This window comes from Rhineura floridana, chromosome 17, assembly GCF_030035675.1.
Source record: "Rhineura floridana isolate rRhiFlo1 chromosome 17, rRhiFlo1.hap2, whole genome shotgun sequence".
Taxonomy (NCBI): Eukaryota; Metazoa; Chordata; class Lepidosauria; order Squamata; family Rhineuridae; genus Rhineura; species Rhineura floridana.
In genome coordinates this window covers 16,319,585-16,344,706 of record NC_084496.1, presented here as the reverse complement: position 1 = coordinate 16,344,706, position 25,122 = coordinate 16,319,585, and the positions used below count along the sequence as shown (strand labels likewise).

The 25,122-nt window shown below is 41.8% G+C and overlaps 1 protein-coding gene across 2 annotated transcripts in view; it reads left to right on the top strand.

The window, feature by feature from the left end:
- Positions 1-25,122, top strand: part of BAIAP2L1 (BAR/IMD domain containing adaptor protein 2 like 1) — a 121,351-nt gene that overhangs the window by 65,924 nt on the left and 30,305 nt on the right. For both annotated transcript variants that reach the window (XM_061599692.1, XM_061599693.1), the window contains exons 4-5: positions 24,592-24,653; positions 24,753-24,824. In XM_061599692.1, the coding sequence (XP_061455676.1) occupies positions 24,592-24,653; positions 24,753-24,824 (134 nt within the window). The remainder of the gene's footprint in view (positions 1-24,591; positions 24,654-24,752; positions 24,825-25,122) is intronic.

The following is a 25,122-nucleotide window of genomic DNA, read 5'->3' as shown; positions in this document are numbered from 1 at the left end:
CTCGCTTGTTGCCAGACTCTCAGCTTCCCTCCGAGTAGGCACCTGGAGGAGGGCCTTGGATGTTGATTGTAGTGTACAGGTGGGTTCATGTCGGGAGAGGTGTTCCATCAGGTATTGTGGTCCCAAGCTGTGTAAGGCTTTATAGGTTAAAACCAGCACCCTGAATTGGGCTTGGAAACATACAGGCAGCCAGTGCAGGTGGGCCAGAATCAGTTTTATATGTTCGAACCATCTGGTCCCTGTTACCAATCTGGCCACTGCATTTTGCACAAGCTGCAGTTTCCGAACCATCTTCAATGGCAGCCCCACGTAGAGTGAATTGCAGTAATCTAACTTGGAGGTTACCAGAGCATGGACAACTGAAGCCAGGTTATCCCTTTCCAGATACAGGCATAGCTGGGCCACCAACCAGAGTTGGTAGAAGGCACTCCGTGCCACCAAGGCTACCTGAGCCTCAAGTGACAGAGACGGTTCTAGGAGATCCCCCAAGCTACGAACCTGCTCTTTCAGGGGGAGTGCGACCCCATCCACAACAGGTTGGACATCCACCATCCGGTCAGATGAACCACCCACTAACAGCATCTCAGTCTTGTCTGGATTGAGCCTCAGTTTATTAGCCCTCATCCAGTCCATTGTCACAGCCAGGCACTGGTTCAGCACATTGACAGCCTCACCTGAAGAGGATGAGAAGGAGAAATAGAGCCGCATGTCATCAGTGTAATATTTGCAAGTGTTGAAATGAACTCCAAACACTTAGAAGAAACAAACTTTACTGAACAGTCTGTTGCAGCATAACCAAAAGCTCTACTTTCGTTTTCCTACTGATCCCACCCCCAACTGATTCCCCATACAACTGCTTCTAATTCACTTGAGTTCCTACTCACATTACATCTCCCTTTGTTTAAATAAAAAGATAGAAACTACTGTCTGTATCGAATTGGTTTTCTGATCACTCTGCCTCTTGATGTAGTAACAGGTAATTCAGAGTCCAAAATCTTCTCTGCTATATTACTGGCACTTTGTGCTACAGCTGTTCCATTTTTGTTGTCTTGAGACTCTGATAGGTCTACCTCTGATGGAGGTGCAGTTGCAGTGTCAGTAGTCTCATCCATTTTTGGTTCACAACTTGGAGTGCTTTGAAGATCTCTTCTTCAGTAGACAGCTAAATCATCAGTCTGAACCAAATACGACCTTGGAGTCATGTTTTGTCCAGTCACTCTCACTGGTTTCCACACTCCATCTTGCCAAACATTAACAGAATCACCAACCTGCAAAGGTGGTAAAGACTTTGAACCTTTGTCAAAGTAAAGCTTCTGTTTTTCTTGTCTTCTCTTCAGATGTGTCTGTATGACACCTTTTATCTGCTGAGGTAGTAACAACGATGCTGAGGTAGGCAACCTGGTTCTTAAACGTCTCCCCATTAAAAGTTGTGCAGGTGAGGCTGTATCTACTGTAGGCGTATTTCTGTAATCCAATAAACTAAGATAAGGATCTGTGTTATTCAGACTAGATAGCCCCAATCAACGTAGTGACGGGTAATGGGAGGTATGGTGTTGGGAGGAGAACGTGCCAGGTAAGGGGAACTCGTCCCAGACAAGTTGTGTCTGTGCCTTGTTCCGGTTCTCCTCATATCCGCAGGATTGCTGGTTGTACTGTCAGTCAGCTCTCGGATCTCCAGGTGCTGCTTTTAAATGCCAGGTCGGCCCTTAATAAAAAACCCCTTATCCACGATTTGATTGTGGAGAAGGACGATCTTGCGTGTATTACTGAGACCTGGGTGGGTGAACAGGGAGGGGTTGCTCTTTCCCAACTTTGCCCACCTGGGTACTTGGTGCAGCACTGTGGTAGATCTGAGGACTGGGGAGGTGGGGTTGCTGTGGTCTATAGGAGTTCTTTCTCTCTCACCAAGCACCCTGTCCAGGTGGCGACTGGTTTGGAGTGTCTTCATCTTGTGCTGGGCCAAGGAGACAGACTGGGAATACTGTTGGTGTACCGACCACCTTGCTGCTCAACGGCTTCCCTAGCTGAGCTGACGGAGATAGTCTCGGGGGTATTGTTGAGGTCCCCCAGACTTGTGGTACTGGGGGATATCAACATTCATGCCGAGGCTGTCTTGTCTGGGGCGGCTCAGGACTTCATGGCCGCCATGACAACCATGGGGCTGTCTCAAATTGTTTCTGGCCTGACGCATGTATCAGGACATACTCTTGATTTGATCTTCGCCACCGGTCATGGAGATGGTGATCTGAGGGTGGGGTATTTTTCATCTACTCCGTTGTCATGGACAGATCACCGCTTGCTGAGCTTTAGACTCACGACAGCCCTTTCCCTCTGCAGAGGTGGGGGACCTATTAAGTTGGTCCGCTCCCGGAGGCTTATGGATCCTGTTGTTTTCCAGAACGCTCTGGGAGTTTTTCCGGCTGATAGCACTGGCGCTCCTGTCGAGGCCATGGTCGATCTGTGGAATACGGAGATGACCCGGGCCATTGACATGATCGCTCCCGCGCGCCCCCTTCGGTGCAGAGCTCATACAGCACCGTGGTATACCCCGGAGCTGAGAGTAATGAAGCAAGAGAGAAGGAGGCTAGAGTGCAGGTGGAGGCGAACTCCTGACGGATGTAATCATTCTTTGGTAAGTGCTTCCACTAAGTTGTATGTAAAAGCAGTTAGGGCGGCAAAAAAGTCTTATTTTGCCGCCACCATTAGATCATCCCTCTGCCGCCCAGCGGAGCTTTTTAGGGTGGTACGAGGGCTTTTACATTCTGGCCCTCATGATACCACGGAAACATCAGAAGCCCGCTGCAACGAATTTGCGGAGCACTTCCAGGACAAGATTGCATGCATCTGTCGGGACTTAGACTCTGATGTGATGACAGTTGATTCCATTGAAGTGTCCAGAACACGGTCTTGTCCTTTATTGTTGGATGAATTTCAGTTGGTGCAGCTCGAAGAAGTGGACAAGGTGCTTGGAATGGTGCGGGCGACCACGTCTGCTCTGGACCCTTGCCCATCTTGGCTGGTGAAGGCCGGCAGGGCTGTGACCACTGGCTGGGCCAAAGAGGTGATAAACGCCTCCTTGAGAGAGGGAGTAGTCCCTGGCAGTCTCAAGGAGGCAGTAGTGAGACCACTTTTAAAGAAACCTTCTTTGGACCCAGATGTTTTGAACAACTATAGACCGGTGGCTAATGTCCCTTTTTTGGGCAAGGTCTTGGAGCGGGTGGTCGCCGGCCAGCTCCAGGCGCTTTTGGATGAAACCGATTATCTGGATCCGTTTCAATCCGGTTTTAGGTCCGGTTTTGGCACTGAAACAGCCTTGGTCGTCCTGTATGATGACCTTTGTCGGGAGAGGGACAGGGGGAGTGTGACTGTTGATTCTCCTTGATCTCTCAGCGGCGTTTGATACCATCAACCATGGTATCCTTCTGGGGAGGCTCGCGGAGTTGGGGGCACTGCTTGGCAGTGGCTCTGCTCCTACTTGGCGGATCGTCGCCAGAAGGTAGTGCTTGGGGAACATTGCTCGACACCGTGGACTCTCTATTGTGGAGTCCCTCAGGGGTCGGTTCTGTCCCCCATGCTTTTCAACATCTACATGCAGCCTCTGGGTGCGGTCATCAGGAGTTTTGGAGTGCGTTGTCATCAGTACGCTGATGACACGCAGCTCTACTTCTCCTTTTCACCTTCGTCAGGTGAGGCTGTTGATGTGCTGAACCGTTGCTTGACCGCGATAATGGACTGGATGAGAGCTAATAAACTGAAACTTAATCCAGACAAGACCAAGACACTGCTGGTGAGCCCTTTACCTGCCCAGATGGTGGATGTTCAGCCTGTTCTAGATGGGGTTACACTCCCCTTGAAGGAACAGGTTTGTAGTTTGGGGGTCCTTTTTGACCCTTCCTTGTCGCTTGAGGCTCAAGTGGCCTCGGTGGCACGGAATGCGTTTTACCATCTTCGCCTAGTAGCCCAACTACGCCCCTATCTGGACAGTGACGATCTCGCCTCAGTTGTTCATGCTCTGGTAACTTCTAGATTGGACTACTGTAATGCGCTCTATGTAGGGCTGCCCTTGAAGACTGTTCGGAAACTCCAGCTAGTGCAAAACGCGGCAGCCAGGCTGTTGACGAGGACCTATCGGTCTGCGCATATAACACCTGTCCTGGCCCGCTTGCACTGGCTACCCATCTGTTTCCGAGCTAGATTCAAGGTGCTGGTTTTGACCTATAAAGCCTTATACAGTGTGGGACCGCAATACCTTGTGGAACGCCTCTCCCGCTATGAACCTACCCGTTCACTTCGTTCAGTATCTAAGGCCCTCCTCCGGGTACCAACTCATCAGGAAGCCCGGAGGACTGTTGTTAGATCTAGGGCCTTTTCTGTGGTGGCCCCCGAACTCTGGAATAGCTTACCTGAGGAGATCCGCCTGGCACCTACGGTACTTTCTTTTAGGCACCAGGTTAAGACCTGGTTATACTCCCAGGCATTTTAATGTTTAATGTTTAATGTTTTACGTTTAACTTTGTTAGTTAACTTGTTGCTATATGTCATTGATTTTATTATATTATTGTATTTTAATCCACTTTTGTACACCGCCCAGAGAGCTACTAGCTATGGGCGGTCTAAAAATGAAACGAAATAAAATAAAAAATAAATAAATAAAATAAATAAATAGATTTCTTAAGAATCCTCTTTACTGTTTGGATCGCTCTTTCTGCCATTCCATTTGATTGAGGAAATAGTGGACTGGATGTTGTGTGAACAAAGTCCCAATCTTTGGTAAACATTTTAAAGTCTCTAGAGCAAACCTGAGGGCAATTATCACTGACAACCTCTTCAGGTATACCATGTCTTGCAAATATAGATTTGCAGTGTAAAATTACTGATCTACTTGTAGTGTCTTCAAGCAAACATATTTCCACATATTTTGAATAATAGTCAACCAAAAGTAGATAGTCCTTTCTTTCAAATTCAAACAAGTCCATTCCTAGCTTCTGCCAAGGTCTTCTTGGAATTTCATGAGGTAACATTGGTTCTTTTTGGTTTTTATTTCTGAAGGTGTGATATGTGGTACATGACAGTACCAATTCTTCAATTTGGGCACACATACCTGGCCAATATACAGCTCCTCGTGCCCGCTTTTTACATAATTCAACACCCAGATGACTCTCATGTATAATATTCAATATCTCTTTCCTCAAAACTTGTGGTACTACGATTCTGTCACTTTTAAAAATGAGTCCATCATGAACACTTAATTCCTCTCTGTAATTCCAATAAACACGTATACACTCTGGAACTTCTACTCTTCTATCTGGCCACCCCTGCAAAATGGCATTTTTCAGGATTTGCAAAATGCTATCATTTTCAGTAGCCACCTGAAATTCTTTCAGTTTTGATTCGGAGATTGGTAAATAAGATAACATGAGGTTAACAGCAACCTCGGCTTCTTCAGAACTTATTCCTTCACCCTGTTCAAGATATGCCCTGGACAGGGTATCAGCAATTATTAATTCTTTGCCTGGTCTATAGTGCACTTGTAATTGATATTTCTGCAGTGTTAACTGCCATCTTTGGATTCTTGGAATGGTTTGTGGTCCGTTTCCACAGTCACTTTTTTGCCATAGAGAAATTGATGGAATCTTGTGCATCCAAACACTGTTGCCAACATTTCCTTTTCTATTTGAGCATAGTTCTGTTGGGCCGCAGTCATTGCTTTAGAAGCATGTGCAACAGGTGCACCTCTTTGCAACAGTACAGCACCTAAGCCTGTAGAACTAGCGTCCACTGACAGAGTTACAGGTTCTTTCACATTATAATATTTCAAAATGGGAGCTTTTGTTAATAGTTCTTTCAACTGTGTGAATGCTGTTTCATGAACTGACATCCACAAAATTCAACATCTTGGGCTAACAGCTGTCTTAAAGGGGTTGTTACTGTTGACAAATTTGGGATAAACTTTGCTAGGTAAGTCACCATTCCTAGAAATCTTTGAAGATCAACTTTGTTACTTGGACTGGGCATATCAGTGATGGCCTCTATTTTAGATGAATCATGTTTTAGTCCTTCTTTGGTTAAGATGTGTCCTAGATATTTTATTTCAGTCATGGCAAATTTGCATTTCACTTTGTTCAGTTTCAGATTCCTCTCTCGGCACCTGTCCAGAACTCTCTTCAGTCTCTCATTATGTTCCTGTTTGGTCTTCCCCCAAACCAGGATATCATCTATGTAGCATGTGACCCCATCAATACCCTCAAATGTCTGTTGGATCATCCTCTGATAGACCTCAGGAGCTGAAGAGATACCAAATGGCATTCTTGTAAATCGGTACCTGCCAAAAGGTGTATTAAATGTACATAGCCTGGAACTATTGTCATCTAGCTGAATTTGCCAGAATCCACTACTGGCATCAAGAACAGTAGACAATTCTGCTTCTGCTAGCTTACTGGTAATTTCTTCTACAGTAGGCAATTGAAAATGTTCTCTTAAAATTGCTTTGTTCATATCTCTTGGATCTAAACATATTCTTATCTGGTCCCGGCCAGGCTTGTCTACAACCACAATTGAATTCACCCACTCTGTAGGTTCTTTTACCTTAACTATGACTTTTAATTGCTCCATATGAGTCAGTTCCTTTTGGACATTATCCCTTAGTGCCACTGGAACCTTCCGAGGTGCATGAATTACAGATGGAACCTGTGGGTTGATTTTGATGGCATATTTCTCTGGTAAGCAACCTAAGCCTTCAAACACATCTTTGTATTCAACTGCAACGTCCCATTGATCTACTGGAGCTCTTTTCATTAAATTAACTCTTTGCACCAAATTTAAATTAGTCACAGGCCGGAGACCAAGTACAGCTTGTGCATCAAAGTCTACTATGTGAAATTCCAACTCAGCTCTTTGATCTTTATATTTGCAATCCAGGTTACATTTACCAGACACAGGTAGTCTTTCTCCAGAGTAGGTTATTAATCTGGCATTTGAATGCTGAAGGGGTTCAGCTCGCAAGGCTTTGTATGTTTTTAAAGACATTGCATTAGCCTGTGCTCCTGTGTCAATCTTAAAGGTCACATACTTGTGATCATTTATGAGAAGATCCACACACCATTCATCTTCCAGAGCTGTAGAATTCAATGTGCCAATGAAGAAATCATGAGCATTTTTAGTGTATCTGCTACTGAGAACATTTGTCTGCCTTGAAGTTTTCTATCTATTTTTACACATTTTAGCAAAATGATTAAATTTGCCACATCATCTGCATTCTTTCCCATATGCAGGACAAACATTTATGTTATGATGATTGATACCACACTTGTAGCAGGCCTTTGCTGCTACTACAGGCCTCTGTGGCATTTCCTTTTCTTGGGGGCTGGTAGTAGTGCCAGGGCTCCATTTGCTCTGAGGCTGGCTTACTTTTGGCTTTTCAAAGGTACTTTTGCCCTGTAAGGCATCCATTTGTTTTTCTGTTGCCCCAAAATCTTTCATCTGTTTTGCAGTCACTTCTTCTGCCTTGCATATATTCACTGGATTAAATCACTCTCTCTCAGTAACTTGGCTCTCAATCTGTCTTTCTGAATGCCACACACTATGCGATCCTTAATAAGAGAATCACACAGCTCCCCAAATTCACAGGTCTGAGCCAAAAGCTTCAAATCAGTCACATATTGGTCTATACTTTCTCCTTCACTCTGTATTCTAGTGAAGAACCTGTGCCTTTCATAAGTAACATTTCTTCTGTGCACACAATATGCTTCAAATTTATTCATCAAAACTTGAATTTTATTTTTATCTGCATCATCATCAAACAAAAGTATTAAATACCTCTCTGGCTTCTTCACCTGCCACATGCAGAAATAATGCTGACTGGAGTCTCTCATATTTCTTATCTGCTCCACTTGCAATGCAGTACAATTCAAACCTTTGCTTCCATCTTCTCCAGTTCTCTGCTGCATTTCCTTCAAACACCAACATTCCTGGAGGCTTCAGCTGGTCCATTTTTCACTGCCTTATGTTTTTAGGTAGTCTTCTGACACCATGTAATATTTGCAAGTGTTGAAATGAACTCCAAACACTGTTTAGAAGAAACAAACTTTACTGAACAGTCTGTTGCAGCATAACCAAAAGCTCTACTTTCGTTTTCCTACTGGTCCCACCCCCAACTGATTCCCCATACAACTTCTTCTAATTCACTTGAGTTCCTACTCACATTACAATCAGCATACTGATGGCAATGCACTCCAAAACTCTGGATGACTGCACCCAACGGTTTCACGTAGATATTGAACAGCATGTGGGACAGAACTGACCCCTGTGGAACCCCATACTGGAGAATCCACGGGGCCGAGCAATGTTCCCCAAGCACCACCTTCTGGAGACGACCTGCCAAGTAGGAGCAGAACTGCTGCCATGCAGTCCCTCCCACTCCCAACTCAGCCAGTCTTCCCAAAAGGATACCATGGTCGATGGTATCGAAAGCCAGTAAGAAATCAAGGCGAATCAACAGAGTCTCACTCCCCCTGTCTCTCTCCCGACAGAGGTCATCATACAGAGTGACCAAGGCTGTTTCCGTGCCAAAACCAGGCCTGAAACCTGACTGAAATGGATCCAGATAATTCCATTAAATGGAATTAAGATGAGACTGTTTAAAAATTACTGCTTTTTAGCACTTTCTAATCAATCCATGTTATTAGAGTTCCTGGATAATGCACACCAGCATTACGAGGGAATCTTATTTGTGGCTGATACAGTATTTTGTAATGGCCTCTAGCTAAAAGCAATAAATACAATCCTATCAATACACTATTTGATGTGCTTTCATTTCTAATGCTATCCATTGAGGCACTGCATTCTGTAGAATATTTTAAGCAATATAATAAGTAGAAATACAAATAAATCTTGTGTCTGTAATGATTTAGCTAGTATTCTACTTCATCAATCTCTGAAGTCTATCAGATACTTGCTAATTCAGACACATTTCCTGCTACTTACTTCGTAATTGTTTATAATTTATAAAATTATTATTTTCTAGACTGTGGTGACTAGTGTCATAAGGTGCCAAAGGGAGTGCAATTTAAATGCAAAATATATGCACTTCTGTTTTTCAGAAATATGGATAACAACTTTCTGGTCATTTGTGGGTACTGCTTGAAGATTTTTCTTTTTTAAAAAACTGGAATCTGTTGTTTTTCCTTTTCTGTATAAAATTAACAGACTTGCAAGCTATGTTCTAAGTGGCACTGGAGAGTTTTTATTTTTCTTTACTTATCTTGCTTAATTAAAAGATTTCGTTATTGCTGAGCCAGCAAAAAGTGGTGAAGGGGAATCAGATCTGCCTCTGATATAAATTATAGTGATAACAGGCCATTGATGGCATACTTGCCTAAACCAATACAATATCCGGCACTTTTGAAATCATATTTCATCTCTCTTTTAGACTGCAATCTTAGATGTGTCTACTCAGAAGTAAGTCCTATTGAGTGACTGACCAGGAGTGAGACCTTGGAGTTGTAGTTGATAGCTTGATGAATATGTTAACCCAGTGTGCTATGAAAAAGGTGAATTCCATGCTATGGATCATTAGGAAAGGTATTGAAAATAAAACCGCTGATATCATAATAGCATTATACAAATCTATTGTGTGGCCGCATTTGGAATACTGTGTACAGTTCTTGTTGCCTCACCTCGAAAAGGATAATGTAGAACTGGAAAAGGTTCAGAAAAGAGAACCAAAATGATCAAGGGGATGGAACGACTCCCCTATGAGGAAAGGTTGCAGTATCTGGGGCTTTTTATTGTAGAGAAAAGGCAAGTAAGAGGTGGCATGATAGAAGTGTATAAAATTATTATGGAGAATGTAAATAAAGTTTTTCTCCCTCTCTCAAAACACTAGAATTTGTGGACATCCAGTGAAGCTGAATGTTGGAAGATTCAGGACAGACAAAAGAAAGTACTTCTTCACACGATGCATAGTTAAACTGTAGAATTTGTCCCACGGAAAGCAGTGATGACCACCAGAAGAATCCCAGGCATGGGATTTTTTAAAAAAACTGGTTTATATCATCTCAAGTTTGAGCCTTTATACGGTATTAGCATATCATTAGGAAGTGGTAGCACATAATTTGAACCAGTACCACTGGTGAATGAGAGTGAGCACTCCATCCTAATTACAAATTAATGCAGTAAATGGGGAATATGGAAAAAAATGAAATTCATAGGACATTAGCAGGTAGTTGGGATTAAGTTCCATATTAAGAAGACACGGGAGATTGGTCTCTTATTCTTTCGATGGAAGTACCTCTCACTGTCATTTTGAAGCTTTTAACAGACACTGCTTGTACTTTACAAAGTGGATTTGATGCTTGTTCGTTTTTTTTCAAAAACAGCTGTTTTTTTCAGGATTTTGATAAGCTGCATGCTTCCCTAAAGAAGCATATTCACAGCTTGCTTCATTTGAACTATGTCCCTGCCCTGCTTTTGCCCCATCCCTCTCCCCAGCCTTCCAAACATGACCTTTAGCCACAAAAGGCATAGCATTAATATTGTGTTGAGTCTTTTCTGAATACAAGCCTAAAGATGTGATGATCTATGAAGTTATATTTGGAAGAGCACAGAACTGAAATCCTAATATCTTTTTCAACATGGAATATGGTTACAGCCATGTACTGGCATTACAAGTTGCACCGTGTGTTTTGCTGTGTTTGGTATAAAGGTGGAGGTATTGTCCAAAGTAATATTAAGGATATATGCAAATTTAAGCTTTGCTGGTGAATATACTCTGACCCTTCTTCTGCAACCACAACCACACACTGAGTACTGGCAGCAGCTTATATACACAACAACAGACCAACCCCACTGTGTGGAGATAAAGGGCTCATAATATTTGCAGTGGGAGCTTTATATTTACATGCCATGTATCTCTTCACCTCATAGGCATTTCATTGACATTTGTGTTGGTTGCTAGTGTGGCCCTGTTGTTGTTGCTTACGCTATCAATTGTAGCCAATGCTCTGAATGTCCTAGTTTGCATTCGCTGTCCAGATAGTGCTTTGAACAGTGGAACGGGCCCAAATATAGGAGACATACAGGGGAAAAGCAGATTGTTACATGCAAAGACACTGGGGCAACCCGGTGTCAGATAATCCCTGCCAGACAAAATATCCTGTTTCTTGCTGTCCATGTCTCTTCAGGTGTCCTAGTGCAGCAGTATGAGTTACTGGCAACACATTTGTCTTTGTGGTATTTTCTGTACCTAGAGACTTCTCAGAATGTGAGTGCCAGGACTGTTGTGGGGATGGGTGGTATCTTTTTAGATGATGATTAAATATTGCTTTCAGTTTTTTTTAAAAAATTAAATGAAAGACTCTTATTTACATCTTTATCATATTGATCCATTCATTACTTCAAAGGATACAGAGACTGATGCCCTCCTACTTGGGAACAAATGAGAAGCCATATAATAGATTATGAAAATTATGCGCATCAGCTCTCTGAATTCACATATGCTTGGAGATAAGTTTGCAACACAGAAAAACTGTGTGTATGACTAAGGAGAAAGTTTCCCATGCACTCTTAGAATAGGTATTTCTGATATTTGCATTAATATAGATAGCAGTTAATCGAGTAGTTATTGGGGCTAAACTAAACACAATGGAAGCATGCCTATTTAATCAGAACTGCTCCAATCAACCTATAAAGCAGGAGTGAGGGGGCCATTTTTTCAGACCAAAAGTTTACCTACGCACAGTTTTTTTCCCTCTTTAGCTAAGCTCTTATATCAGAAGTAAGCTCAACTGAGAGAATAGTGTTTGGGGAAATGGCTGCCAAGACAGTTAAGTCCTCTTACCCATGTACCTTTTTTTGCTTGACAAATTGAACACAAACTGACACACCAGCTGCTTTAGCTTTGATTGGGACAGACCTGGATTTAAACAATGCAGGAACCTGCCTTATACCAAGTCAGGCCATTGTCCCATCTATCTCAGAATGCCAAGTAGATGCTCTACTACTGAGCTACTACTGATTTTTCAGCAGCATTCGACACAGTCGATAGAGGACTCCTTTAGCTAAAATTGGCCCAAACCAATATAGATCAGAGACTACTGTGGCTGATTAGGGCTCTCTATCAATCAAATGGCATCCGAGTGCGAATAGGGAAAAATGGCACTTTATCATCTAAAGTTCCAGTATATAGGGGAGTAAAACAAGGTTGCCTACTGGCTCCCTTTTTATTTAATTTTTTTATTAATGATATAGTCGAGGCAATGTCATCACCTTCTTTCCCCCCCCCCTCAATTGGAGCAAATAAGATTTCCACTCTTTTATATGCTGACGATGTAGTCCTATGTTCTTTGACAAAAATAGGACTCAAGCGTATGATCCATAAACTAGAGGAGTATTGTTACTCCCAAAATCTAAAGATTAATCAAGCAAAATCTAAAATTATGGTCAGTGGTAAATTTATGAAAGCAAAGAATAGATGGTCATTTAATGGGGTCCCAATAGAGCAAGTTCCAACTTTTAAATACCTCGGTAGTCATTTATCAAACAATCTATCTTGGACTTCGCAAATCAAGGCAGCGGCTCAAGCCAGTTCCCAAGCCCTTGGTTTAACTAAAATATTATTTTTTACAAGGGGGGGGCAGCTCGTCCCCCCTATGCTAAAAATTCTAAAAGCCAAAATACTCTTAAAGATCTTATATGGCTCAGAACTATGGGGACCCTCAGCAGGATCCAACCTTGACTCTATTCAGAATGGCTTCATGAGGCAAGTGCTAGGGCTTCCCATAGGGACTCCGTCAGCTCATCTTAGAGCTGACTTGGGGTTGCCCTCAGTAGCTGCTCGTATTGATCTAGCCTATTTACGTTATTGGCTTCATATTCTTAATAAGGATGACTCTACCCTAGTCAAGCAATGTTGGCAGGTTCAAATGCTATCAGGAGGATGGGCGAAGAAATGCCAGTCAATTCTTTCTAAATATGATTTAACTCCAAATAGATTGGAATTGAGTAATGCCGCTCTCCATAATTGGATTTTTGAGGGCGACGCTGGCTCAAGATCGTATGTCCATTGTATCGGCTCCATTCTCTATTTGGTTTCCATGTTTCAAATTAAATCATTTTTTGTCAAACTATTTAGATGTACTCGACAGGGCTCCTATCAGAAGAGCATTTACTGCTCTCCGCTTCCAAGTGATGCCAACTGCGTACCTTGAGGGCCGTTATCGAAGTACACCCTTGGCCCAACGTAAATGTATTTATGGCTGTGACGCAATTGAGGAGATCGTCCATTACTTATTGTACTGTCCACTCTACGATGAACCTAGGCATAAATTTTTATCAACCTTTCTAGCCTTTATAACACCTTGTACTGTTGAAGAGATGGTTATTACACTTTTATCTGATAATTTTAATTCAACTACCTTAGCGGTTGCTAATTTTGCTTTGGCAGCCGAAAAACTGAGAGCGGCTTTTGCCAAAGAGTTAAATACCGTGACATAATCTCCCCCAATTATTATCCTTGTATGTATGTATTTTTGATAATGTCTGTATGCAGTGAGAATTGCACATGGCCTATGGCTAAGATTGCATTAAAGTTTATCTGTCTACTACTGAGCTACAGCTCTTCCCCTAGGTTTGACTCTCAAAGGGTAAAGTGTGTATTTTGAAAACAACTGTTGTAGACCTTTATCTTTCCCTAGCGTTTCTGCATTTTTCTTCTTCCTTAGGGGAGAGATATTATGTTCTTAAAAGTTTCTTGAAATATTAACTTTCCAGGTATTACTAGTTTTTCTATCTGGACCTAACCGTCATCTGAATACTGCAGGTTACAAAGATATACACTTCAGCATATCAATTGTATATTAACACTGCGCTACTAGCCTATAATACTAGTGTGTGGTTTTGTGTTGTATGTTGTCAATGTTTCCTTCCCTCACAAATACCACATGAAATGAAAGCAAGAGATCTGTACCTCATTATTTGCCACCTCAGTGGTAAGTTTATAAACACTTCTTTGCTGGAAGCCATGGCTGAAATTAATGTAATGAGGTCATCTGTGTTTTGCTTGTGCTGATAGAGACCTGTCTACTCGGGTAACCTTCTCTTACATACCTACTTAAATAATGTCAAACCCTTGCACATGTTCAGACTCGTGACTGAGCAGTATTAGATTTTCTTCTTGCAATCTATGCAGTTTTGAAGTCCACATAAGTAACCTATTTATTTAGGCTTTGACAAGCCAAGAGTACACTCTGTAGTTGGGTGGTAGATGCTATTCTATATAATGGCTTGGTGCCTGAATATATTATATGAGTGAGCAAAAGGAACTCCCTCACTCCCCCCCTTGCAATTCCCTGTGCAGCATCCCATGTTTGGGTCTCCTCAGGACCGGGTTTGGGGAGCAAGGAGTTGTAGCATATATGCAGTTCTTTGGATCAAAGTTTATATGTCAGGGTTCATCCATTAGTATAGAATCCTGCCTTGAACAAACTAAAAAACAGAGAACAGAAATGTATTGCCACTATCCTGACAAGTGAAAAAAGAGTCATATTTTATTCATACATTACTAACAACACACCTGCTTGGTTTTTATTCTTTTTTTAATACCACAACAATTCACTATAATGTACCAATCAATTTTAAATGAAGCAGAATGGATGTTATTTACATTTACTATAACTGTACTAGTCATAAGCTTGCAGTGTCTGTGGATTAAAAAGTGTTTTACATCCAGCGAAAAATAATAAGTGAATAGGTTTAAACAATGTTATTTACATGTGTTTTTTGCTGATGGTTGTGCAGAAATGTCAGGTTTTATAAACTGCTAACAGTTTAGTGTTCTTGCAGAGTAGAAAATTATTGGTTTATCATATTCAGGTGATGGAACTTATTCAGAACAATCAATGAAATCCATAGTCATTTCTGAAGAAAAGCCTATTATACAGCCACAAGAGTGGCTGTATACTATAGTCGGCATGGATTTTTAGCATTCCGCAGTGTTAAATTGAAAATACCCCCGTGCCATTCTTCTCCTTCCCATAAGCTCATTTCAAAAGAAACTCTTACAAAACTTATAGTCCTGAACTCAGAAATGCTTGCTTAACAACTCTCTAAATTTTCATGGTGATACACAAAACAGTCAGAGAGAATTGAGAGTTCAAAATGTAAAAACAGAGAGAGAGAAACCCAGAGCCCTTTTGGAATTTTCTCTGTCAGAGTTCTCATAATCTGTTGAAATTAATTAAAAATCAGTCATGTTCACAGAGTACCTGTAATCCTATTACTAACTTTGCCCCATACTCTGACCTCCATCTTCTCCAGTTTATAAGTTAAAAATATGCCTGGCTGATTTTTAATCAATTTAAGAAATTTTGGCTTCAACTCAATGATAATGTCGGACATGCTCAGTAAGAACCACCTGTCAGTGTTCTAAAAACCAGACTCCCAGCTGCTGGGCTTGGCTAATCAGGGGGACACACTCACACCAGACTTTTATATCACTTTAATCATGGTTTTCCCCAAAGAATCCTGGGAAGTGTAGTTTGTAAACTCTGCTGAGAGGAGACTCCTATTCCCCTGACAGAGCTCCAGTGGCCACAGTGGTTTAACAGCACACTTAACTAACTACACTTCCCAGGATTCTTTCGGAGAAGGCATTACTGCCTAAAGTGAAATAACAGTCTGGTGTAGATATGGCCAGGGACAGCTTTGGTTTAAATTTGGGTGTGAGGCTACATATGCCTGCTGTAGAATAAAAAGGTGGGGGAAACCCTGAAAAAGAATGATACTGTTCACAATGTTTTCCTTTTGGAAAGGCAAGGGGCTTGCCCAGTGCCCACCCCCAATCTCCTCCCCATCCCCCCTTCCTGCCCTCCTCCTCCCCCCCACTCCTCCCCCAGGTCAGTTTCACCTATCCTAATCATGATTGTACAGGAGTAAATCCTACAGAACTCAATAAGCATGCAAATGATTAAACCTGCCCTCCCCTCCTCCTCCATCCTATCCCCTCCCTCTTGGCCCTTCTGTATCCCTTCCTTCACCCCTCCCTTCCCCATCCCCTTCCAATCCCGTCCTTCACCCTCCTCCCTCCCCCTCCCCCTCCTCCACGGTCAGTTTTACCTATCCTAGGACTAGGGTTCAAATCCCCACACAGCCCCACATGGGGTGACCTTGGGCCAGTCACTGCCTCTCAGCCTCAGAGGAAGGCAATGGTAAACCACCTCTGAATACCGCTTACCATGAAAATCCTATTCACAGGGTTACCATAAATCAGAATTGACTTGAAGGCAGTCCATTTCATTTTCAAGCATGATTGCATGGGAGTAAATCTCTTGGAACTCAATAAGTATGCAAACACTGCCCTTCCCTCCTCCTCCCTCCCATTATCTCCCTTTTGCCCCTTCCCTCCCTCTTCCTTCACCCCTCCCCACTTCCCTTCCAATCCCTCTTCCCCCTCCCCCTCCTTCTGCACCTCTCTCCCCCTTCTTCCTTCTCTCTACTCTCCCCTCCCTCTCCTCCTCCCCCATGGTCAGTTTTACCTATCCTAGCCATGATTGTACAGGAATAAATCCCATTGAACTCAATAAACATGCAAATGATCAGACCTGCCTTTTCCCTTCTTCACCTCTCCTCTGTCTTCCTCCTCCCTTCTTCCTCTCCTCCCCACTTTCTTCTTCTTACTCTCCTGCCCACTCCAGGCTTCCCTCCCCATGGTCAGTTTTACCTATCCTAGGTATGATTGCATGGGAGTAAATCCCACTGAACTCAATAAATATGCAAATGATCAATCCTGTCCCCCTCCTCCCTGCTCTGACCCCCTCCTCCCTTCCCCATCCCCTGTGGTCAGTTTTACCTATACTAAGCATGATTGCAGGGGAGTAAATCCCACTGAACTCAATAAGCATGCAGATGATCAATCCATTCTCTGCAAACTTGCACAGGATCCCATTTCTTACCTCCTGGACTAAAAAGCAGACAAATTCATTAACTAACAGGCAAATAACCTTGCGGTTTAAGAACGTACCTATAGCCAACAGATATTTCTATCAATCTTTAAAAAGCAGGGAAATTGGGCAGCTATAGTGAATGCACCAGGAGAACAGGAGACCTGACCTCCTCTCTGAGATATTGTACTGCCCTACAAATTTGTCAAAATGCAAACACAATTTGAGTTGGTCTTTCACAGTCCAATTCACTTCCTGTGTAGCTTGGAAGAATTTGGTAACGTGTCTCTGAGCATATGGTGAGTGAAGGCAACAAATAACAGAAACAAGACGTGCTATGCTGATCTTGTTTTAGCAGGGAGGAAACAACTATATTAAAACAGTTGATATTGTTCAGATAGTCACTTTAAATATGTTGGATTTACTTTGCAATTTTAGTGAAGTTTCCTATAGTAAATCATTCTCTTTTATTTCTGTTTCTGTGAATATGTGAACTACAGCAACACTAAAAAAAAACTCCCAAAACAATTGTGGAATAATGATACTGACTGTTCTGCAGAATAGTTTCCAATGGACATGAGGAGTGTCTGTTGGGAGGTGAAATATACTCTAGCAAAATTCTAGATGTGCTCTATGTTTTTAATTGACCATGCCCACCTTTCCATAAGTGGAGTAGGTTAAGCATAGCAGGCTAGAAATGCATCTTGTGCAGGCCAAGTTTGTTTTTTCGAACAGCTAGAGTCATTGCTTAAGTAGCAACTTAATGTAATCCATCTGATTTTACATCCAACTGCAGTTTCAGATTCAACTGTTAATGCACCCAAAATAGAAATAGAGCATAACCTCCAGTTTGAAACAAAAAAGGCTGTCTTCACCATTATATGTTATCGACCAATACAAAGGCTTTGAAATTAATTAAAATAAATTTGACACAGATTTCTACAATGAATAATGAGAGAAATATAATTTTCTAAGTTAGATTCTCTGTAGAAACAGTAGTAACACAGAAAAGAAGCAAAGTAAGAACACCAACAAACACACAAAAATGTAATTCTCCATCTTTGGAGATGGCAGGTGTTGCCACCACTCACCATATCCTCAGAGGCACAGGCTACCAAATTCTTCCAAGCTACACAGGAAGTGGATTGGACTGTGAAACACCAACCCAAATTGTGTTTGCATTTTTACAAATTTGTAGGGTAGTACAATATCTCAGAGAGGAGGTCAGGTCTCCTGCTCCCCTGGTGCATTCACTATAGCTGCCCAATTTCCCTGCTTTTTAAAGTTTGAGAGAAATATCTGTTGGCTATTGGTACGTTCTTAAACCGCAAGGTTTTTTGCCTGTTAGTGAATTTAAATTACAAACAGCAATGCTGTTTCTGCTAAATAATCATTGACTCCTTCAACAATCATATACCTCTGGGAACAATATTTGGTGGTATCTAGATGCATTTGTTCTTTAACTTCTGATAGGTCAGTACCATGTTTGGGCATTGTAACACACACACGCATGAATTATGTGAGGGAGATCAGGGATGAGTCCATTAGCTCTGTCCCCAACATCCTCCACTAATCGAAGGCAAATTGGAAGTGCCCAATCTTGCCCAGCTGGGCTTAAAGCTTCCTGGGAAGCATCCTTTTGTTGTGGTATTTCTTAGCATAGTGACAGCAACAGATGTAATAGAGATAATAGATGTAATTCAGGCCAGGATTCGGACAGAGCACTTGCTGGAGAGAAGCTGTTGCTTCAGCAAATTGCAAAAGCCTTCTGAAGCCTTATGAAGGCTGGTTAGTATAGTCTTGCTGTTGGTCTCGCTCCCTCTGAGGAGTTGCCTGAGCCCTTAAAGGACCGTTGCCTTGTTCTGCAGCTGTTGTCTCCTACAGCATGAGGATTATGGGGCTACCACAGAAATTAGTCTTCCAAATCCAAGAAAGCCATGTCTCTGACCTGGTAGGGTAGGTGAAGGCTCCTTGTCCAGGTTGTCCCTTGAGCTTGAGGGGAGGGTGTCAAACACAATAAGAGTTCTAAATCACACACAGAGTCTAGAAGGAAAGGCTCACAAATTCAGAAGTTAGCCCTTCTTCTTGTGCAGGGTGACAGGAATGGCAAGGGGGTTGAAGCCTACACACTTATCCCACTCCTCCTCCTCATGTGAGAGAACACCTGAATAGGACTAATGTAATGTCATGAACTGGGGTAGAAACACACTCACTGTTCTGCTTGTTCCACTTCTCTCTTCTGAAAATGGGGACACACGACACTAGTCTATCCCCTCCCACCCCTCTCTCTCTCTGTGTGTGTGCTGCATGGCCTCCAATTTATTTTATTGATTGATTGTTTACAAGGATCTTATTCTCAACCCAGCAGCAAAAAAAGGGGTAGGGGGAAGATGTGTGGTTTCATTCCAGCCCAAAGCCAGGAGTAGTAGGGAAAGAGAGAAAAAATACATACATGTGTGTGTTTGTGTGTTTGTGTGTGTGTTTCAGCTTTTAATGATGTTCTATTTATATGTGTTGTGCATGGTAAGGTGACATGCAAATGAATATGCCTAAGTGTGTGTATGTGTGTTTGTGGTGCAGCCAACTCCAGCGGTTAGGATGAGGAATTCCCATGCTTGTTTCCTCCCAAAACTCATAGGTTCTGCCCAAATGTAGTTATACTGGGTCTTAGTATAACAACAAGAAGGAAAACTCAGCAAAGGAAGTTCCTTACTTTACAGCATTTTAGTACACATTTATTTATTTGATTTATATCACGCCCTTCCTCCCAGCAGTGCTGATGTATTTGCCCATGTACATGCCCAGAAAATAGTAGATCTTGCTGAAAGACAACACATGGAGAACTGCACTGATCATTGCAAAGGCAAGAAACCTTTCCCCCTTTGATAGGGTTGGATTAAATTGGCAGGCATGGTAGCCCCTCCTGAATGGATAAAGCCTGCCAAATTACAAATAGATCCAGGGGATTTTGTGCTGGACACACCTTTAAAAAAAAATTTTTTTTAAAGTATAGAACTGTTTGTTTAAGAAGTGGTAAAGCGAGATTAAAATTTCAGGCTTGTTAGCCCCTTCTGGGGGTATGGATCGTGCTAAATTTTGGAAGGATAACTGTAGTGGTTGCCTGCAAGGGCAGTCTTACAATGTTGTGGTGGTTAAAAAAGAATTCACTTAGTCTGATGTATTGTTTTGTGTGCGATTTGTATGAAAATAGCATACTTTAGAGAGGAGCCCCTTAGGTTAAAAAACCCACCAAATTACAAACAAATCTGTCCCAAGGTTTTTGTGCTAAGCACTGTTAAAGTTGATCTGGGGCACGGTGAATTTTATTTGCTTTACTTTGCTTCCTGTGGTTTTGTAGGAATTGGTTTTATGAAAATAAAATAGGGTATTGTGATGATTATGTATTGGAGTTAACTAACAATGGCCCAGAAACCTGATCGGTAGCATGCACTAAAGCAATGGTGGGAAACCTGTGGCCCTCCAGATGTTGCTGGACTACAAACTCCCATCAATCCTGGCCATTGGGCACATGGGAGGGGCTGATGGGAGTTGAAGTCCAGCAATATATGGAGGGCCATGGATTCCCCATCACTAAAGTGTAGTAACTAACTTCTTGCATATCTGACATGCACATATGACTGATACTAGAATCCAATATCCAGAGAGGACTGGTTTTTTTTTAAAAAAAATCTTCAGGCACAAATAAAGAAGGATTTATGTTTTCTACTGTAGTATGAAAGAAATAAACACTAATTGTTCTCCTTACTCTTGTATGAAGGGCAGACTGGGATAAGTTTTCAGCCATAGTAAGGAACCTAAGCTGGAGGCTAAAATTTGGAATGGTATTAAGATAGAAACATTTTTACCATATGTACTACATTCAGAAGACACAATCTAGCTCAAACGGTACTGTTAGATCCTCTCTACGGGATTTCCTGCTTGCGGTCCTTCTGAACACATGTTACAAAGAGACTTAACTTAATTTGTTACAAAAAAAACTCAACCTGTTACAAAGAGACTTAACAATGCTGTGTTGTCATATTATAAAGTACAGCTGTGGCTTAATAATAAAACTTTAAAATTCTCCAAATCTGTTAACTGGGTATTTCCATAGAAGAGCAATTTGTCCTACTATTTACATCTTACTATGCATTGTGAGATTACTATGGTTTCACTGTCAAAATATTGACTCATAACACAAGAGGAAATAAATGAGCCAACACATACGTCTGCATGGTGACGAGGCTCTTACAAGGTTTTCTAGAAGGAGAAAGGAACCAGACATCTATCTGAAATGACAACCTTAAACATTTACTTTAATTTCTCAACTGTATTAGTTCTTAAAATTGTTTGAAAGGGTGAAAAAAAATCAGTTTTCACAGGAAGAACACCCTAACACCCTTTGAGAGCTTCAATCAGTAGCTGAGTGCTACTGAGACCAGAATAACAACATCTGAAAGTCAGGTTTTTCAGTCTTGACCTGCCAGGTAAATGAGTTGTTTTATTGAACATTTACACTATGGTGGTAGGAAAAGCCAAAGGAAGGGAGTGTACAGGGGTGGAGAGGGTTGAGCCAGCACACACATCCTTGTTGGATGACTGTACTTTGAGTTTCAGAATCTGCTGCATTCATCTTTGCAAATGTGCCAGCCCGTTGGTCAACTGTGTTGCTGTGGCAGCAAATTCTCAAAAGCATGTACTGTATAAGTGGAGTTGAAGAAAGCTCTTAAATACACACTTTGCAGCATCTGAAGAACTTTATTCACTAAACTGTAGTTCAAATTAACCAGCACATTTTACGTTCTAAATTCAAATTAACTAGCCCATTTTACATTCTAAGTTAGATCCCTTTTTGCTACGTTATTTCAAATATGCATACTTGAGTCTATCTAGTTTAATGATCTCTGCTGCAATCTTCCCTGTAGTCCTTAAGTAGGTGGGACTTGTCCATGCGTAGTTAAGGACAGGATTATATCCACCCTCATTCCTATTTTCATTTGCAAAACAGGTTATAAATATTCTTGTTTTACAGGTGGAGGAGCTGAGGTACAGACAGTGTTCTACTAATACGCAGAGGAGGAAAAGCGGGGATCAATTAGACCTCCCAATATTTTGCTGAAATAAGAAGTTAGTGTGGAAAGAGGACATGAAAGGACGAGGATTCAGTAACCCGCTTAACCCTTAATTCTGTTGCCATAAGCAGACCAGGTTTTGATAGACTGTGCTGCTGTTTAACTACAGTTGCTAGATCTGGCACAGATTGATATTTTATGGATTCATCAGGAGAATTACAATTATATGTGTACAGTTATATTGGCATTAGGGTTTTGATGCACTACTGTCAGGTTTTTGCAGTTCTCACCACCTCATTTGAGAATTAGATCTGTTGAAAAGATATGTCTGAATAGTCATAGGAACATAGAAACTTACCTTATTCAGAGCCAGAACATTGGTGCATCTAGTTCAGGGGTGGGAAACGTCAACACCCAGGGACCGAATGCAGCTTTCTAGGCTTCTCCATCCGGGCCTTGGCTTCTCCACCTAGGCCACACCCTTCCCTGGCTCTGGTCCATGTCCTCCTCAAGACCCAGCATTGTGATAACTCACCTTGCTTGCTTGCCCACATAAATCTTTGACTTTTTCCTGGCCGGAATGTAATCCTACTGCCTGCATTTTTGCCTCTGGCCTTGCCCACCACTGGAATGCCCCCCCCAAAGGTTCCCATGAGGGAATGGAGCTGTCAGGCTGGAAAAAGTTCCCTATCCCTGATCTAGCCTCAATATTTATTATGGTGACTGGAAGCAGCTCTCCAGGGTTTCAGACAGGAGTCTTTCTCAACCCTACCTCGAGATGCCAGAGATTGGAGTTGGGAACTTTTGTGTGCAAATCATGAGCTCTGCCACTCAACTGTGATCTATTCAGAATCTCTGTGGCACAGTTCAAGGAAAGGACAAAGGCTGTATTGGGAGATGTATGATTGGGCAGCACAGCAATAGTAGCAGGTTTGTTTTGTAGCCAAAGAATTTGTAGATCTTCACACCGGTTAGAGTGCCTGGGACTTGGGATACCAGGGTTCAAATCTCACTGGGTGACCTTGGTTCAGTCACTGTCTCTCAGCCTAACCTACCTCACAGGGTTGTTGTGAAGATAAAATCAGGAGGGGGAGAACCATGTTTGTATGCCACCTTGAGCTCCTTGGAGGAATGTGGAGATATAAATGTAATAAATAAATAAATAGGTATAGGCTGAACACATCAATGGGCAGCAGGGTCCTTGAACTTATGGAGAGAGTCTGTATCAGGGTGGGCAACCTTTTGTCTGTCATTTTGATAGGAGTAATGATCAAGGGCTGCATACCATTGGTTGGTGGGGCCAGAATCAAAGGTGGGTTGAGCTACCTCTTTTCTCTGCCACCCTGTTTTGTTTCTCCATTTGTGCAACTTCTTTCTTTCTCCATACCAGTCATCCTCTTACCCCAATTTTTCCCTTCCTGCTACTGGCATGAAATTACATTGAGGGCCACATGCTGCCCACCCCTGACCTATACACATGGTCAGTCAATGCTTTGAGGTTGTAGACAGGGGACAGTAGGCATGGTCCTGCTTGCCTCTGTGTGTGCTCGCATAACACATATATTTAACGTGTATAAAGTACTATTGTCTCTGTAAAATTCATACTGTTATCAAATAGCTCTTGTGTGTAATTGTGGCCAGATATCATTTTACTCAAAAGCTTGTTTTGCTGTTTGTGACAAGAAATCCAAAAAGAATATCCAGACATTCTATGTACTATCAAATGTTTCTATTTACTGCTTTCATCTTAAAAGAAACCAGAAAAAAAGTTAGTTGCACTCCCCTTGAAGAAACAGGTGCATAGTCTGGGTACTCTTTGATCCAATATTGTCATTTGATGCCCAAGTGGCATCAGTTGCACAGAGTGCCTTTTTTCAGCTATGGTTGATGTGCCAGCTATGACCGTACCTAGACTGTGATAGCCTTGCCACAGTAATTGAGGTACTGGTAACCTCCTGATTAGATTGTTATTATGCACTCTGTGCAGGGCTAACTTTAAAGCTTCAATGAGCGAAGAACACAGCCACCAGACTGCTGAGAAGAGTAGCTAATCAAAATAATATTATAATGACTTTACAAGATCTGCACTGGTTGCCTATATGCTGTTGAGTCCAATTCAAGGTGTTAATGTTAACCTTATAAAGCCCTAAACAACCTGAGACCTAAACACTTGAGGGAGCACTGTTTTATATACCAGTCTGCTTGGGCTCCAAGATCTTCAGGGAGGACCTTCTAGCTGTTGCTCATTATGTGATAACTTGGGATAGGGCCTTCTCTGTAATGGCATCCCAGCTATGGAATTTCCTTCCTTCAGAGCTGTGTCTGGTGCTTTGTTTTTATGTTTTTCGGTGTTAGCTTAAAGACCTACTTTTTAACCCAGGCTTTTCGGAATGGCTGGTTTGTTTTGGCCAGCTGCAGTTGTGGAATGCCCATCTTTTGTATGTTTTGGTTTGGCTTGATTTGGTTTTATCTGGTTTTAATTTGTTATACTGTGTTCAGTGTATAAGTAGTTATGTTTATAACATAAAGATCACAAGTGATAAAGGACAGCATAGAAGTTAATTAATCATTGTGTTTCTCAACAGGGCATGTTCTCATAGAAATTTCTATTGCACAGAAGAAACTAAATGACAGCCTAGATGAAAGTGTAAGTAAATACTGATACAATATTTTAAATATTTCAAAAACATTTGTTATGTGTGTAAATTAACACTTCCCCCCTATTGTCATCTGTTTACTCCTGCAGTTCAAGAAATTCCATAAAGACATTATATCTGAGCTGGAAAAGAAAACTGAACTAGATGTAAAATACATGAATGTAAGTACATTATTTTTCAGTGCCAGAGAAGATTAACCATGTACAAAATTGCCCTCTTTTTAGTTCTAAGATCCTTGGCAGCTTTGGCAAACAGAACTGTTCTGTATGTTATGTCTATGAGAAGATAACATACATGAAATCTTGAACAAGTGCAGCTCAGAATACTTTTGTTCTCAGGTTCCTTATAAAAAATATTTCATTTTCTTGCTGTTCTAATATTTTTTATCATTTGTCACCCACTCTCATCTCCTTTTGTGAGCCGCCTGGAGTGGGAGGATGTTTTAATGGCAGAATAAAA